We start from the raw sequence: 18,933 nt of genomic DNA on the forward strand, positions 1-18,933 counted from the left end.
CATCCTGTCAGTGCTTCAGGCTGATCGTCGAAAGCATTTAGGGCAAAAACAGGATTGACTGCGTGAAAGCACTGTGTGCTTCAGGAAACAGACTTCAAGACAGAGTGTCTAAACATGCTCTCTTTCAAGCGCTCGGTTTGTGTTTAGCACATCACACACACACACACACACACACACACACACACACACACACACACACACACACACACACACACACACACACACAGGCTTTCTCTCATCTCCACACACTCCTTTTCCCCCATCGCACTGGTTCTGCTCGTCGCTTTCACACTCCATCATGCTCTTTTCCATGCTCTCTTTCTATGTCACACACTCTCTCCCGCTCTGTTTTCCACACTCTCCTTCTGTCACACATTATTTCTCTCTTTCCCTGCCACACACACAGACACAGACACACACGCACACACACACTTGTGCGAGCCCCCTCAGTGGTGAACAAGCAGAACAGAACTGGGAGTGTAGCTGAAGCACAAGCTCCCTCGCTGTCTGCTGCTTGGCTTCAGAAGCGCTTCCCTGCTCTAACCAACTGGTATTTCCAATCCGGGGAGATTTGGCTTTGTTTGGATTGAACACACAGCGCCGCACAAACACAAACACACACACGGACGGAGAGATTAAGACGAGAGAGAGAGAAGGGGAGGCTTCAGGTAGCGATACAATATCTGCTGTCTGACACGAGGGAGATGCAAACAAAGAGTGTGTGCACAGATGGGACGCTGGAATTAACCAAGATTTGGGATTATGTCACTCCTCAGGCCACGCCCACCAGTGACATCAGCACACTTTCCCTCAGACGTAAGGGCGAAAACACCTGTGGTGACATCACTGACGGCCCAGCGTTCTTGGACGTTTTAGCAGTTTTGTTCAGGATGCGACCCCCTGACCCGTTCACGCTGCAGGTCTCCATCCTAGAGCTCATTCAGCAGGTAGCAGACCTCACCTGCTGGGCTCAGAGGAGGAGGAGGAGCCTCAGCTTTCCATACTGGCTTTAAAACGATGAGCACGCAGCTCCTAACCTCTACCTGGGCTCACCTGCGCCGACACGGGCTGCGTTTGTTTGGCTCTGCCGGCAGCACAGGCTCGAACTGAACATAGCTGAAATTAAGTGAATGAGGAAAGAAAGAAGAGAGAGAGAGAGAGAGAGAGAAGAGAGGAGGAGATAAGATGAAGACATCGAGGATGAAAGGTGGAGAAGCAGCCATGTGAGACCTTCAATCTCTCCACCTTTCTCTCTCTCAATCACTCCATCTCTCTGGTATCTCGACATGTCTAAGCCTCTCTCATCCGTCCTTCTCTCTCATCCCTCCTTCTCTCATCCTCCTCTCTCTCTCCTCCTCTCTCTCTTTCTCTCTCTTCCTCCTTCATCTTTTTTCTCGCCCTCGTTTTCTCTTCCTCTCTCGCTTCTTCCACATCCTCCCTCCCCTCCCACCTCCCCCATCGCCCTCCCCCTCCCTCCTTTCGCACTCACTCACTCATTGCTTCCTGCTGCCACAAATCAAATTATATCGGGGTCGTATCCATGGGCAACCGACTCTCCTCCTGCCTCCCCTCCTCCCCCCCATTTCCCACCTCATCACACAGTGCCACCATCATCTTACCTCCCTCGCTCTCCCTCTATCCCCTCACCCCCCACATCTTTATCTCACTGTCTATCTACATATCTCTCCCGTCCCCTCCCCTCCTCGCTCTCTCACACACAGAATGAGAAATTATGTGGCGATGCTGGAGGGGGAGGAAATTACGGCTGTGCAGGATGACGAGTGGCTGTGATGAAGAGACAAGCCGCCGCTAACCGCTAACAAATTATAAGGTCACCCACCGACGCCGAAAACAAACAAAACGACTGCAAACATCCCAAAAAAACCTGCTTTCCCTCCTCCTCCTTTTCTTACGAGAGGTGGGCGGTGGGGGGAGAGACTCGGGGTCTCAGTTTCGATCCTGAAAACTGCCACAAAGGATAAACAAGCTGGAGGTAATCGACATTAAGAGCCAGGTAACCAATGGCAACTGCAGAATAAGACATCCTCAGTGAGGAAAGAAAGAAAGAAACAAAGAAAGAAAGAAAGAAAGAAAGGGGGCGAGTAGTTTCATATGTGTGTGTGTGTGTGTGTGTGTGTGTGTGTGTGTGTGTGTGTGTGTGTGTGTGTGTGTGTGTGTGCGCGCGTCTTGGCGAGGTTGTGGTTGTGTGGCAGATGGATGAGGAAACCACCACTGACAACCACAACCTCCTCTCGCTGCTTCCTGCAGCTGAAGCCTCTCTCTCGCTCGCTAGCTCGCAGTCTTACTCACACAATCCGGTCTGAACGGTCAAATCTAGAAACCGATCGACGTCACGCAGCTTCCTGAGATCAACCTGGAGCCGTTAGCGCTGACGATGGCTACATCACGCGTTAAACTTGCTTTTCAACTTCAACTCTGCAGCACAGTGCGATAACGTGACACAGCTAACTGTTAGCTTAGCACACTGTTTCAGGCTGTTTCAGGAAGTGAAATCCAGCCCGTGTTCTCATCATCAGCGACTGACTGTTGGACCATTTCCAAGCTTTGAGGAGAAGTTCACCATGAATCCCGAGGTGCTAAAGATCCAATCACGAGCCTGAAATGACGCTGCTGACTCACAGTGCAGAGAGCTGAAGACACTGCAGCTGGAGTCGGTTTACGTGCAGCAATGACAGCGTTTTGCTTCCTGCTGCAGCGATGAAGCACTTTGGCTTAGCAAAGGCCACTGAGGCTCATGGGTATTCTGGTGTTTGGAGCCACCAGCCATAACAAACTCTTCCTGAGAGTTCACTTCTTCTTCTGTCAAAGTAGTATGACAGCGTCATAATGGCGTCACATTGGGTTGATACTGTGAAGCTGTTATTATCTCGCAGGTGGCGCTAATGCAACACTTAAGGACGCCAACCGCCATAAAACTCAACAGAAGAAGACGATGACAGCACCTGTCACTGGGTCATCAGTACACTTCTCATCTGCAAGCGACGCATTTGACGCAATGAAGTAAACTACTGTGAGAAACATCCAACAAAGCACAGACGTTAAGCCAAAACCAGGGCAGAAACCGAAGCCGAGCAGAGGAAGAGTTTTCTCGACACTGCGTAGAAGCTAACAGCTGACAAAACACGTTGTTTATACAGTCTGGAAGAACTTAAGTCAGCCATTACTTGATAAACATGAGAAGAGCAAGGAGCACACGAACGCGGCGAGCTAACGCTAACAGACAGGCTAGTCGAGCTGAAAGGTCCAGTCGTCCACCAACAAACTGGATTAAAAGCAAAGGAAAGCTGTGTGTAACGTTGCTCTCGAACGCCTCATGAGGCTGAACGCTCACGTGTCCTCTGATGAGGAAGATTCTGCTTCACTGAGGCGCCTCACAGCGAATGTTGGAGGTGCACAAACTGTCAGTGGAGAGTTAAGAGATGCAGTCTGCTGAGCTTTGGGTGCTGGTCTTTGATGGATCATCCTCTGAGGAAGATTTGATCCTGTAGCCAATACAAGGCACCTGAACATCAGCGAGCTGCTTGAACTGTGTCTTCCTCTGCCCCTGAGCAGAAAAAAAACCTTGTCTGTCCCCGACTCGTCCCACAGAGACATGCGACCTGCAGCCAGCTGCTGACCTGCGCTGCCTGACGATGCAGCTTGGATTTAAACCCGTCGTGTATTTATGGACCTCGGCCGGCCTGAAGGGTCGCAGCGTCCGTGAAGAGTCAACCCTTCCTCTCTGATGTGAACGCCATCCAAAAATAAGACCCATCAGATCAGTCCAAAGCCTTCCAGCCCTGTTTGCTGTTCTTCCTCGTTGGTCTTTGTGGCATTTGAGATGCTGTCACGCTTCCAGCCGGGGCCCACACTCTGAACGCTGTTTGTTTTGTGGAGCTTATGGCAGCATCTCTGAATCAACACGTAGGAGGGTGACGGGCTGCATGTACTCCAAAATTCATTTGATTTCCTTTCAGAACCGGCGCTGTTCATTAGCTGAAGCAACGACGAGCAAGCGTGTGAAAAGCACTCATTTCTTCAGCGGCTTAACGCCCCGCTCCACTTCAGCCCAGCGGACTCGCTCTGAGTGCTGCTGATAGAGGAAACAGATCCTGTTTAAACTGCTCTGGATAAGAGCGTCCCATAAACAGAGAAGCTGAAATGTAAATGCTGAGCGCGGTTTGGGTTCGATATGAGCGGCGAAATGTCAGCGGCCCCGCTGTCTGCCGCGGCGATTCAGACGCCATTTGCTGCTTGTTAATCGCCCGATCGTGGTCGATGAGTGATCTTTGACCCGGACGCTATGACCACGAAGTACCACAGAGTGCATCACCTTATTGACAAGCTAGCGGACACCTGATCCAGACACTGGCTCCATTAACCAGAGCCTGCCTGACCAGAAATAGCCCCCCCCCCCTTTCATGTCCAATTGTGTGCTGATGAATAACAAGCCATCGTACTCCGCTGACCCCCTGCAGGCGCCGTTTGTTCTCCTTTATGGAAATGCAACCTGCTAAGATTGATGAGGAGAAAAGCGAGGATGATTTTCCAAACCCCACGGCCAGCTCGCTCTCACGCTGCTCAGGTCTTATTCAGTTCCTCTCCCTCTGCCTCTCTCCGTCTTGTTTTTCTTCTCTCTCTGCTTTCTCTGCTTTTGAAGGTGGGCACGTCAAATCCATTACTCAATCTGCTCAATGGAGCGAGGCCCATTTACCAGTTGACTCATTTTAGATGGATCATTTACCCTTTCATCCTCTCTGACAATGCCGCTGATGTAACCAGAGGGGCTGAGGCTGTTTTTTCGGGGAATATCATACTTTCCTGCTCTTTTTCACTGTAGGGAGGAAGAGGAGCGGAGGGGGCTGTCTGAGAAACCCCATGATTGCTCCGTGGAGTCATGTGAGGCTCATAAAACACGATGCTATCGTATTGTTCTGCTGAGGAAACAGCGACGATGTTGTTCATGCTACATGGCACATGTGAAAGAAGCAAAGATCCCTGTGGGAATTTGTTATCGCATGAGCTAGTCTTCTGTCACCGCAGTGGAATTCAGCCACGGAGGACTGGAAATTATCCCTCCTCGGATCGGAGAGGAATATTTAGTCACACAGGGAGTTCAAGGCAGTCAAACGTCAGATTTATTGGATAACATGATGACGAACGCAATCGTGACGAAACCTGCAGCTCTGAAATGTGTTCGTGCTGCTGCCTGCTGACAAACATGAGCTCCTAAATGTTCTGTGTTTAGAGCTGTGTCACGGGGTCAAAGCTGCTCAAGAGTTCAACCACACGCTGGAGCAACGGCGGCTCCACAGACAGCAGGCGGAGACAACAACGGCTGTGATTGGCCGGCTTTGGCTGCTCGTGTTTTCCTGATGTCTGTGAACAAACATTAAGCAAAGCTGAAGAAGTAATTCTGAAGTAGTGAGTCAACGTGAACCTTTCCATTATTACTCTACATGACGTTGTGAGTGACGCTCTCAGAATGGACAGTTTTTCCAAAAGATGGCTGCCATGACGGCACCAACGTGTGCAAACATCACACAGCTACCACCACCCACCTGCAGGTGCATGCATTACCTTCACTCATTAATGTATTCAGGTTCCTCCGTCACCTGTCCGTGTGTGATTGATGCTCTAATCAGGCAGCTCATCGCAGACGCGGCTGCTAGCTGACGTGAGCTAAATCAGGAAGTTATTACACATTCAGATATTGTTGCACAGCTTCGCTGTCACTGACCTGTCTGTTGCGTTCGTCGGTGATCCTCTGAATCTGAATCTTTTTCCTCCCCATGTTTCCGGTGTTGCGGTGGGAGGGGCGGGGGGAGTGGCGAGGTCAGAGGTCACGGACTGCTGTCGTTGTAGCTCTTCCTTCTTAAAACGTTTCTTTCAGCTCGTCCTCTCCGCGCACGCTCACGTCGGGACGCTGTCACGCCGTAAATTTAACAAAAAAAAAAAGAAAGAAAAAGACAGGGAGGAGGAGGAGAGGAAGAACGGGGTTCGGCGGGCGGCGCCCTCTTCAGATCATGGTCCTGTTTCCGGGGGCAGGTCATCCACGCTCAGGCTGAACCGGGGTCCTCTGCCCTCCCCTTCACCTCAGCTGGGCAGCTCCTGAAAAACAACACAGAGGCATTCATCAGCGTGAGAGGAGGAGACGGAGGGGGGCACGAGGCTTTGTTTGCATACTGTGACCCACTTTAGCTGCTACAAACACTGTATTTGCCTTCACCCCTGATATGCAACCAGAGAATAAATGATGCAGCGAAGCATTTGAGGCGCCGTCAAATCAGAAGCACATTGGGCTGAAACATGAAGGCGTGGGGGGGGGTGGAGTGTTTGTGGTGCTCCATGCAGAGCAGGAGGCCCTCAGGGGCCCGCGAGGAGGGAGGCTGTGCTGTGTCAGCTTCATTAGAGGCATCACCGCCACATCACTGATCTGCTGGTCGCCCGCGGCACCCGGCTGCCCGGTCGGGGCCGCCTGGCACGCCGAATGTGATTCCCCAATCGAGAGCAGTGCAGCGAGGAGCCGCCGAGTCTGTGAATTCTACATATTTTCCGTTTCCAAACGCCGTCTGATTTCCTGACATGAAACAGGTCTTCTGTGTGTTTAACAGGACCCGTGGCGACCTGACAGCTAACACTACGTGGATGGAAATGACTCCACGTCGCTGCACATCACTCTTCAACTAACTACACAGAAGATCTAAACACGAGAAGCCATTTCCATTCCTTCTGTACTCTGGTTTTCCAGACGAGGACAGACTCCTGACACGTCCACCAAGCCGGCACGAGGAGACAGAATCTAAAGACAAGCTGGCCGATGCCGTTTTGTGTACATTACGCTTTATTACGAAGCTGCATGCCGACCTGATTTCACGCAACGCAGACAAAGATGAAGAGCGTAAAAACGTGCATCTAACTAACTGAGCATGAAATACAGGCGTTCTGTCGTATGCTGCGACGCCTGATCAAAAACATCTAAATATCAGCTTTCAAAAGGGCAAAGCAGAGCGAGGAAGCCCAGAGTGTTTCTGCAAATTCATGCAAACTCATGAATGAATGAGAAGGCGGCAGCAGCAGCCCAGGAATGGCAACAGAGGCGAGGACCGTTTTAGGCCCCGTTTCTACTATTTGTGGATCGGCTTTAAAAATAGCGCTCTATATATACATACAGAGTGTGTGTACACACAGCACAGTGTGCGCACACACACACATACACACACACACACGACAGTGGGAGCCAAGTGGCAGCATTACAGAGCTGAAGCATCTGGAATAGACGCCACACCAGCTCTCCAGCATTGTTTGCATTCCCTGTACCTGGGAGAGCTGCAGAAGAAGAACGCCCTTATTTACATCCATTCTTAGGAAACAAAGGACGAGAAGCAGCCTGTCATGAGGCCGACGCTCCTTTTGTGCTGCTGCACGCTCGTTCAGAGTGGATGCTTTGCTTTGAGCTGCTTATGAATTATGCACTGATGGGAGAGATTGGAGGAGGGCTGGAGAAAGAGGGCGTAATGAGTGTCATAATTGTTTTGTAAAAAGGCTTGACGGCGAGCAGGAAGCTGCCAGAGCCTGTTTCTACAATGAAAGTGTACAGTGAGCAGCAGGAGCTGAATGTACGCTACAGGCAACATCTTTCATTAACCCAATAATTCTCAATAATTCTCTAAAATCCACGTCATCGTCTCCTCTGACTGGCCCCGGTTTGATGACGGAGTAAATCACAATGATTTCACCTGGGTAGCGCAGGTGTTCCTACTATGTTGTGCAATCATTTAGCTTCTTGGAAAGGTGTTAGTGACAGAATTCAGCTAAATAATACAGAGGTGTGTGGTCACATCCTCTTCGTTAGCCGCCGAGCGAGCGAGCGGGGGACTCGCTCCAGTTGTGCTGAAGTTCAAAGGCAGCGCGCTGAGGGATTTGTCTTTAGGCTGTGGGCTGATCACACATGAAAAGGCTGCTTTATCTGCCCGGGGTGGTCAAGTCTCGACCTTTTTACCCTTCATGCTGCCGGAGCTCGCTTCCCATGTCTGATGTCAGGCAGAATCTCTTCGCTCACATGGGAAGCAGAGGGCCTGGAGTGTGTCTGCTGCCTGGCTGAGCAGCACAGAGTGACAGCGAGGCTCTGGACAATGAAAAGATAAACGCTGATAATTAGGAAACTACAGCAGACCCAGATTAGAGCCCTGGGGAACGCCTAAGAACATTCAGACAGCTTATTTCACAAGGGGCCAATGACAAGCTCCTTTATGTTTACAGGCTTTTGAGGAAAGTACAGCTGCTACAGTCACTTCATTCCTACAGTTTTCAACTGCAGACACCTGAAACTTTATCACACCTGTGCACACACTGGGCTTCTTGATAAAGCCACACGATGCTTCTTCCCCTCTAATGTGAGACGTTATCGTGCACATTTGCATCGAGGCAGCTAAAAACAAAACCTCCAGCACACGTTTGATACGAAACATTAAGGTGAAAGATAGATTAACCATGCAAGTTGTTTTAGAAAGGTTATTTAAAAGGGATAACAGCATAAAACAGAACCTGGGAAAATAAAGTGTCTTAGCTGAGCATTAGAAATGGTCTGAAACATAGAAATAGAGACACTATCACTGCGCGAGTGTCTGCGCTAAGCTTTAGAGAGGGCACATCAGGTCGTAGCCTCGGGACAGCCGGCAACAAAGATTAGTCCATAAAAGAACAGTTAGAAAATGTTGCAGCGCATCATTATCCCTGACATCTGTTGCTGCGGCCGTTAAGCATTTCAAAGCTTCAATCTTCTATTCTAGAAAGCCACAAGCAACGTTTGGATTTCCACATTTATTCATGAAGGCAGAGTCGACTTTCTTTTCCAGCAATGGCGTCTGAAGCTTCCCAGTACAACCAGTCTCCTACAGCCGGCCAATAAGAAGCTTCCCCTGAGCAATCAGGGGTTAAGTGACTCGCTAAGGGGCACGTCACCCAGATTTTCCCAGCCGGTCGAGGTTTGTGAACTGGTGACCTTCCTCCTGACAACCTGCCCCGCTCTCCTCGGGCTAATGCTGCCCTCGATATTACTGATACATGGCCACCGACGTCTGTGCCCGAGGCTGAATGTGTCAGAACCTGCAGGGACGGAGCGCAGGGCTGTGACTGAGTCATGACACAGAAAACAAACCGCTTACATGCCACAAAATGCAGCAGGACACCAGCGTGTTTTCAGCCTGCCCGGCGTCCTGTCGGCTTTTCCGTGAGGGAACATGTGATGCAATCAGATGACGATGTGGCTGCGTGTGTGCACGCCAACGCCGGCCTGATACAGTACAAAATTTGGGTCAAATGCTAGTGATAATTAGAGCAGAGCAAAATCTGAGATATTTTGTTACACTGGCAACATTAAAAATATGCAAAATAAGCTATCAGAAGTTCCTGTTTGCAACGTACACTGAACACACAGACATGCATCATATACACAGTGTGTGATTCTGATCTATGAATATGACATAAAAACAGAAATCAGTCTGCGATTAATGAAATTACTGCAGAAGCATCAGTGTGATACAGATTTGAAATGTGTATGAGAAAGTCTGATGCTTTAAAATTATGATTTTACAGTAATAACTATAATAATAAGCTGAGATGATGAGATGAATGAACAGAGATATTCAGTGCACCAGCAGGTCGTGTAGCGTAACAGTTTCTTATTCGGATGAAGTGAAAATAAATGACGAACTGCACTTCCTGTGGTTGTTTTCAGAGACATTAACAGATGTTTTATACCCTAACACTCGACCTCTGCTGCACCACTGCTCTGCAAAACCCCCCAGCCCTGTTCATGTGGCTGATTTTGATTCTGAAGACAACACAAAAACACGATGATTCTGCAGTTAAAGTCTCTTTTCTACGTTCAGATTTGACTGAGTTATGTCTCCTCACAGTTTGAAAAGCTCCGGTCTGCAGCAGAAAGTCATCAGGCCAAATCATTTTCAGTCATTTAGAGGAGAGGTCAGAGCAGCGCTATCAGCATGCCCACATGATAAGTCTCTAATACAACACCGACGCATCAGGATATCGCTCATGCCTGAGCGTGCATTATCTGTTCGTGTGTCTCCGTTTGTGTATCTCCCTGCATGTCCACCCTTTACTGTCCAGGTGTGTTAAGTGGCAGCCGGGCAGCCTGAAGCAGAGCGATAAGTCAGGGGTCGGGGGCTGATAGCTGAGGGTGGTGGTGAGATAGTTCTCGGCCGCTGGAGCCCTGCCAGAGGACTGCTGAGACATCCATCACTTCTCCCACTCAGCACCCACATCTGCCCAGCCCCCCACTGCAGGGTCCACACCGGCCCAGACTGGGATCCCCAGCCTGGACTGAGCTGGTCCTCTGTGGCTTAAAGGGGGGAGAGTGGGGGCAGATGCTGCAGATGTCAGGGGAACATCATCTACATAACATGTGCTTATACAATGGTGATGAAAACAGCCAGCAGGGATGTAAAGATGTAACTGTTTCAGTCAGAGACAGGGCCACAAATTCAAGGCTAAATCACACTCTGCACGAACTGATTTCAAAGGAAATAACTGAAGCAATAAACTCTTATTTGAAAGAAACGCAGCTGAAGTGCTGTGGAGACTTGATACTGACCCTGAACTGAAGCACGATCACCAGTCAGCAGCATGTCAGAGAAAAATGAAAGCTCCGAACGTCACCCAGCGAATCACTGGACACTGTTTACGGATGGCAGTTGGCATTTTAGGGGGGATTTCGTTCTCGGTTAGCACTTACATGACCAAAAAGTGAGTGAATACAGATTAATTTTCCAGCTTCTGTCAATAAATACATATTTTAATTCATCTACGACTCCAATTCCAAAAAAAAACAACCAAAGCAGAATCAATCATCAATAATCAAACTGTTCACTGACAGCAGCTTCATTTGTTCATCTCCTTCATCCTTCATGTGTTCACACAGTGGTGAACTCGCTCCATCCTCTATGAGCGACTGAGCCAATCATGATCCTCTCACCTGTTTACCTGTGGAATGATGCAAACAGGTGTTTTTGGAGCATTCCACATTTTTCAGTCTGTGAGACGTGTTCCAAAAATCAATCAAAGAGATAACAGACCATGTTTCTAAACACATCAAACCTGCAGTGAGAGAGACGAACTCCTAAAACTCAAAATATTTCTGCTTCTGGACGTCGCTTTCTCGCTGCTTCACGCTTCACTTTTTTTTGGTTGCGCCTTGAGGCGAAGAATTGCTCCCATAGGCATCACATGTTTTTAACTAAAGACACACAGGATGAACTGACAGTATCTTTATAAAGAATGAATACTCAGAAAAATATCGCCCAGCTTAAAGGAGGCGAGTCAAAGCAAACTCTCAGTCAGCTACATCAGTCACTCCTGATGATATCGATGCTACTCTACGGCCTGCTGGATGGAACCGAGGTCGTATGTGATGACATCTTAACAAACAACGTTAAATGTACGAAAAGATCGGTTGGCGGAACATCAGAGGAGTCATCTCTCCAGAGCTTCACCCGCATGTGGCTGCTGCAGCCATGACCTCTGAGGACGCCGTCAAAATGACTGATCCTCCCTCAGTTTTAAGCCCGTGCAGATCAATATTTCACCAATATTCATTCATCACTTGACGTTTGCTCAAAGCAGCCCAAACAGAGATGACAAACGATGCTATCAGACGCTTCACACGAGTGGGAATCACAAGGAATCAAATCAGCAGGTGTTTGAGGCTGCGGCGTGCAGGACAGCAAAGATGGCGGGGACGAAACGATGGACATGAACGTACGCTCCGAGCTGTTAGCTGCATCCACGTGTGTCCGCCTCAGTCTACAAACAGACATTAGCTCCTTTAAAGCACCGCAAACATGACTGTCGTCACGCTTTGAGGTGAATCTGAGAAGCTGCTTTATTTAGGAGCAAGCCACAAAAGACAGAGTTGATACCACTGTGATCATTTTCCAGGCTTGCAATATTCTAAACCGTTAAGCATCTATTAATTACCAAACTCATGGATCTGTTACTAAATCTGGATCATTGTCTCACCAACATCTGAAACAACACACCAACGCGGCGCTTACATTTCATCAGCGCAGCCTGGATGTCCATTAAAAAGCAGGATATCGCAGCCTCTGCTGCCTCCATTTCAGCCATTCTTACTCCGTCCCTCTGAGCCCCCCAACTTCACGAAAGGGCGACACCGAATCGCTGGAGTACCCCTTTAAGCTGCAAATATCTGCCGCGGGGTCACTGTCATCAGAAAGGCATTAATGCCAGGGTTCATACGCAGCTCGCCAGCATCAAGACACACTGTACGCGTGAATAAAGTCTTCGAGGGGAGGGGGTCGTCGAATGGGCTCGTTCCTCATTGGGGCACAGACAGAACCGCCGACGGTGTCGAGGTTGGAGGGTTGGGGGTAGCTGGCGTCTAACTGGGCCACTGAATTCCCTCATCTGACCCAGCAGGGCTCGGTTTGCGGCCCAACCTTGAGGGTGTTCTGCCAGCACCAGCTGCGTGATATTTACAGACTGTTGCCGCATGTTCCCGGGCAACCATTGGACACGGCTGGGCCGCGCTCAGGCTTCAGCCGCCCAGCGTGCGTCTTCGATATATCAACAAAACCCTATGGCGGATTCTGTGGTAGGAGCGTCAGCAGGTGGAGTGAAGGGGGAGCATTGTAACAAACAGCGGAGGGGGGAGAGGAGGTGGAGGGGAGCTGCTGGCCTTCTATCTGAAGCCGGGCTTGTGACTGTGATTGTGCCTGTGAGTGTGCACTGCCAACCCTGGCAGTGGAATATGATCTCCCCTTCCCCCTCCTCCTCTTAACCAATCATGGGTGAGTCTTTGGAGAGGTGGGGGAGAGATGCAGTGCAAAGGCAGCACTTCTGAGGTGGTGGTGGTGGAGGTTTGGGGGATGGGATGGGACGGGGAGGGGAGGGGCGGTGGAGAGATCTGTGCCTCTCGGCTCGTGAATCACGCCCACGCTGCCGGGCCGCTGTCAATACCGCAGTCTACCCGAGCATGCACATACACTGTCAAACACATGCATAAAAACACACAAAGAAAAACACACACCCACGCGTTTAACACAGGGCGCCCAAACTGTCACTGATCTGCTGTTTGTGCTCATAGCCTCTGGCACGAATACAGCAAAAATACCCTGATAATACCCATAATACACCCCTGCGCGTACGTTTGAGCGCGCACGAACACACAAAGATGCCTTTTGTCCAGCAGCTCGGAGAGCATGTGGAGCGCAGAGGACTCGCTGGCAGGTCGCACAATACTCGCAGTGTGGCTCCTTGTTGATTCTGAGTGCTGCCCCCGTCACTGCATCGCCGGCGTGGACTATGCGGTTTGACCTGTCAGGTGACATCAGCGCCAAAGGCCAACAGAGGCACACCCACGGCCGAAAGGTGTGAGGTGATTGGCCGATCCAGCGGAACAATGGGAAGGAGAGATCTCACAGTTAGAGGCGAGTTTTCTGTTTACGAGCTGCTGTTTGCAGCAAAGCAGTTCACCACGAGGGCTGAGTGCCGCAACCACTATCCATCAATGCACAGATTCGTTTTTGATTAATCATTTTGTGTATAAAATGTGAAATCTTCCACGCAGCCATTCACTCCCATCGGTTCATCTCAGAGTCCAGAACGCTTCATTGGCCAGCAGCAAACCCAAAGATACTTTACAACTGTATAAAACAGAAGGCCTCACATTTAAGATGCTGGAGCTAATTAAATTTGAGTGTTTTTGCCTGATAACTGATTTTTCTGCTGATCAGCTGATCCTTTCAGAGCAAACAGCGAAGCAGAAATGACGAAAAGTCAGGGGGAAAGCAGACAAAACGCTTCGACGTGCAAACGGCAGAATCCGACGGGAGCCGGGCCGCTTGTTTTTCATGTACGTGTGCAGCTGTTGGCTCTTGGGTTCGGCCTTGTGTGTTCACACACTGTCCTGTGAAAGGCCACAGGTTCAATCCCAGCAGCAGCTGCTCGTCCTGCCTCTCTGCAGAGCCGCAACTGGACATCTGAGAATCAATTAAATTAACTAAATGAAGTTCTTCTCAATCCCTTGTTTGACCAAGAGTTGAGAAAACCTCAACAAAACCTGTCGTCCGTTCACTGTATTCATACTTTCATTCAGACACATTCAGCTTTTCTCTGTTGTAGAATGTAGAAATTGAGTGTTTTTCTACTTTTTTGGTTGTTAGTAGGAAAAAACATGACATCTGAAGACGCTCCCTCGGGCTCTGGAAACTTGTGATGAGTCTTTTTCACCATTTTATGGACCAAACAACCAGATGAAAGATCCTGAAAATAATTAGCCAATAAATCAATAACGAAAATAATCCACAGCTGCAGGAGTGAGCTGAATGATTGATGGACTAACGGTGTCATGTCACTGAGGAACTGTGAATTATACATCCACCACTACAGCTACGGCTGCGTTTCATCAATTTATTAGTCATGACTGATCGTTTAGGCCCTTGTCGGTCTCAGATCATCAGTGACCTAAAACTTTAAATCTGATCAATCGGGGCCAACAAACACATGTTTAGGAATGTGCTTGAGATAGTAAAGTGAGCTTTCTAAGAGCGTTCACAGGTTTCCTCCCTCCTCCGTCACAGCTTTTCCCATCGCCTTAAATCTGAAACAACAAAAGGTCTGTGACAGAAAAATGCCCTCTAGACAAAACACTGATGACATCAATGTGACACCGGAGGCCAGAGGGCGTGCACGAGTGTTTGCCTTCACCGGATGAACACGTTCCCGTCAACGAGGCCTCACACGAGAGCCAGTCAGGCGAGATGGAGGCGGCCGGCTGACAGCGTAAATACAGCCACTTATCACGAGCACTATCTGCTTTATTTTCATGAATGCAGGTGAGTGGGATGAGGAATGCTGTTGTTTTATACCTGTCTATTTAAAGCCTTATCTGTCATTAACTGTGAAATGTGGGCACTCAATAACAAACAGTCAGCTGCTGCTTCCAGAGGCGAGCTGCCGTCCTTTCAGCAGATCTTCTGCTGGCACACACAGTAAACATGGCTGTTTATACGCATGGTCACTCAGACCCACGAGGTCCCTCAGCTCAGAGAGGAGACGGAGCCAGGGCGGCTTTGTTGTCAACATACCCGTCGAAACAAGTGTCGAGCAGCTGCTTGGGGCCCAACACCGCAGCGCCGGGCCGTTTGGACGAGGCAGAAACAGGCGCATATAACATTATTATAAACGTGATGAGTGATTAGCTCGCCTCAGGAGAGCTCATTTTGTCATCATCTCAAAATGAAATGCTGGTTGCGCCGCTCAGCTAACCATCTCTGCAGCGTGTGAGAGTGATCCCGCTCAGGTCTGAGATTTGCTCGGACCACTTTACGTGATAAAATGAAGACAAACACCTCTGGGCCACTCAACACGGGTAAACAACTTCCTGATATTTACTGTCTGTTCCATACGAGCAGAGCAAACAAGGTCAAAGACGAGCAAAGAAAGCGTGCGATTTCCTAATTCACAACACGGTCTGAGCGGGCGTCAAGGGCACGGGGAGCGTGAAACTTCAAATCGAGGAGGAAAAGGAACAGGTGTGATGTTACGGGCTGCGCGACAACACCGTAAATCTTCAGACAGACGCCCCTGCGCTCTCGATCCCCTATCAGCAGATCTGGGAGCAGAGGAAGGTGTCAGCTCGGCGGCTGATGATGGAGAGCAGGCCACACTGTAAGTCACCTCGCACTCCTCGCTATCTGCCTCGTAAAGTCCTCGGAGGCGCCAGCAGGGCACCCCGCCGATGTCTTCCCGGACTGATTGGAGAGCTGAGGACATTTCTGAGACCGTCTCTCGCACTTCGGCTTAAATCAAGCATGCGAAAGTTGAAGAATGTTAGTTTTAGCCAGAGGAGGAGTGACGCGAACGCTTAAAAACAGCCATCAAAAATGACATTTTCTCTCAAAGTAATTACGGTTTTAAGCGAAGCGGCGTTGATGTCAATTCAAAGCAATTACCTCGGACGAAACACACACACACACACACACACACACACACACACACACACACACAAACTTAGAGCTGCAGTGGTCGTTCTTACCGTCAAAGATTAAAGATGCCACGAGGCCGTATGCAAGTGCTTCGACGCAAAGAAATAAAAAAGCTAGATTCTGGATTGAGGCCAGTTAATTTTAAAAAGAGCTCCAAGTGCGCGATAGTCCAAGTGAAGGCTCTCAGAGGGGGACGGTCCTGCTGGGGGAGAGGGTCCAGCACATGTGCCATCGACCGCTGAAGTGACAACTGCTGCTGGACCGCCTCACTCTGGACGCCCCAAATTACCCTTCTCACCGAACACCCCCGGCCCCCTCTGCTGCTGCTGCTTGTCACCCCCCCCCACCCCGCACCTCCAGCCACAAACCCCTCCCAGGTCACCCTTTGCCCTAATATGCCTTCAGCAACTGCCACCAATTCATCAGTGTCTGCTGGCAATTGAGGTGCTTGATGTTCGGCTCTGTGACAGGGAAGTTTTTTTACTGCAAACTGTGTACAATTCAGAGCTACAACTAACAATTACTGCCACGATCAATGTGTCATTAATGTTTTTAATTAATCAATCAATTAATCATGTGGTTCACATAATGTCTGAAAATGGTCAAAAACACCCGTAAAAAGTTCCCGAAGCGGAAGGTGACGGCTTTGATTGGCTTGTTTTGTGACGGGAAATTTCACTGTTTTTTTACAGCTGATCGTTATTGACAAAATAATCTATGATATTGATCATTAGTTGTGGCTCTAATCAGGTTTCAGTTAGACTGTAAGGAGATGAAATCAATGGCTGCCTGGGAGGAAAAATACAGCCGCAAACCTAAAACTGTGTGAAGACGGTCAACAAAAATGGAGTGTGTGCACATACAACACTGTGTGTGTGTGTGTGTGTGTGTGTGTGTGTGTGTGTGTGTGTGCGTGTCACTAGCTGCCGAGCTGAATGTGTCAGATCCTCGTTGCGCACCAATCTGTCCCTCGTGCACGTGTGTGTGTGTACATCCTCCATTTGGATCATGAGCTGCTGGCAGCGAGGCAGCAGCTGTCTACATACCTTTTGTTCCAATGGACCCTTCGAGACCCCCCACCGCCCCTTCCCCAAATCTACACACACACACACACACACACACACACACACACACACACACACACACACACACACAGGCATGCTCAGCTGTTGGACAGTTCAACACACCGGTAATGTCTCGTGCCGCTCGGCTCGAACTCCCTACACTCGACTCTGAAACAACTCGTCCACCGTCAGGCTTCGCCGTCTGCGCCGCCACATTTTCACTCCCTGTTAGCCGTGACGGAGGCCGCCGCTGACGGCCACGATCTGACGCCGCGTCCAAAGCTGTGGAAATCAAACCCTCACTGATCTGAACTCGCTGCGGTGCGGTTAGACGACAGCGGCGAGGAGAGGACTGTAAAAGGAGAGATTCGCTGTCTGTGAACGTTTGCGACAGTAGCTCCGCTTCCCAAGGAATGAATCTCAGCCTCTGCCCTTTCCTGACCTTGAAATCTCCGAGGGAGCCCGGAGGGTGTGGGAAACGGGAGGCCAGGAGTCTGCTAAACAGTTGTGTCATTGAGTTTCCACACAGCGCGGCTAACGTACAGACGGACGCAGGCGCGTCTGTGCCCGGAGCCCGACGGGTTAAACGAGGGGCAAAAATTCCTCGGGCCCATTTGGTCTTGAAGCAATAACTTATATGGATAAATCTGCGAGGGGAGGCCAGAAGAAATGAACTCCCCTCGTCCGTCGAGGGCAGGAAATCTGCCCATGGATGGGAAAAATACACAGCACCACTAAACACAACAATCCTCATGTCACAGCAGTGAGGACACAATTACTTCCACAACAAACACAAATGCTATGCTAAGGCCTTATCTCGCCACCCTTTTCCAGGTTTTCCCCCGGTTGCCATCCACATTTGTCGTCCATGTGCACGGCTGCCTGGGGGCCCTCCGTGTTGAACACAGGGTGTTGGCCCGAAGCCTAAAACGGGGATCTATGAGCCTACCTCCGCTCTTCCTGAGACAAACGCCAGCGCTGGCCAAGACTGTGTGGTGCTAGTTACATGTGGTGGGGATGCGGCACCGAGGAGAGGTGGGGGAGGCACGAATACAGAGAGGATATCTATTCTCTCTCCTTTCACAGAGCGGTGAGAGGAAGCAGCTTCTTCGCCCAGAGGCAAGTGTATTTATGTTGAAAGGAAACACAAAAGCGTATAAGCTACAGCTCTGGCAGTGATAAACATCCATCCATCCACGGAGCTGCAAATACTTGGAACAGTTTTGTTTCTGTGTGAAAGGTGTGCTACCTGAGTGATGCGCCATCACAAAGACAAACGCAGAGGGTTTTGTTGAAGACAAGCTTATTTGGTACTTTGTCTTTGTAGCAAATGACTAATAGGTTTGTGAATAAACATGATATGCTTTCAAGGGTTTGACAGTGAATACCCTGATTATGCAAATCTGCCTCCCTCCGGAGGACGGGGTAAATTAAAAAAATGACAAAGCTTTTCTCTGGTGTGGCTCTGCTGTGAGCTTTTCTCTTGTGTGTGACCTACATTATTGAGGAATTCTCCACATTTTTGTCACACTCTTGACAAATCTCGCAGCATAATACGGCTCACAGGGTGAACATTTTCAGGAGGAAATACACAGAAACGCACCATGAGATCGACGCGTTCACAGCAACACTGATGCACTCCGTGTTTTACTCGACTTCACGTTTCCAACTCTCAGTCCACTTTCACCCACCGACTAGTCTGCACCATCAAAACCGACATTACGATCCAACACCAACACGCTGTTTCCTGCAGAGCCAACTCGCCTGAAACACCACCTACACCGATGTCACAAAAAATTAGCACACCTTAATGAAATCCAACACGTCAGAGAAGACGA

General features: G+C 49.5%; 1 protein-coding gene across 7 annotated transcripts in view; it reads right to left on the reverse strand.

The window, feature by feature from the left end:
- Positions 1-18,933, reverse strand: part of mef2d (myocyte enhancer factor 2d) — an 80,930-nt gene that overhangs the window by 41,122 nt on the left and 20,875 nt on the right. For all 7 annotated transcript variants that reach the window (XM_070965560.1, XM_070965559.1, XM_070965558.1 and 4 more), the window contains exon 2: positions 5,741-6,111. In XM_070965560.1, the coding sequence (XP_070821661.1) occupies positions 5,741-5,794 (54 nt within the window). In that variant the 5' untranslated portion in view covers positions 5,795-6,111. The remainder of the gene's footprint in view (positions 1-5,740; positions 6,112-18,933) is intronic.

This window comes from Chaetodon trifascialis, chromosome 7 (genome assembly GCF_039877785.1).
Source record: "Chaetodon trifascialis isolate fChaTrf1 chromosome 7, fChaTrf1.hap1, whole genome shotgun sequence".
In the NCBI taxonomy this organism is placed as follows: domain Eukaryota; kingdom Metazoa; phylum Chordata; class Actinopteri; order Chaetodontiformes; family Chaetodontidae; genus Chaetodon; species Chaetodon trifascialis.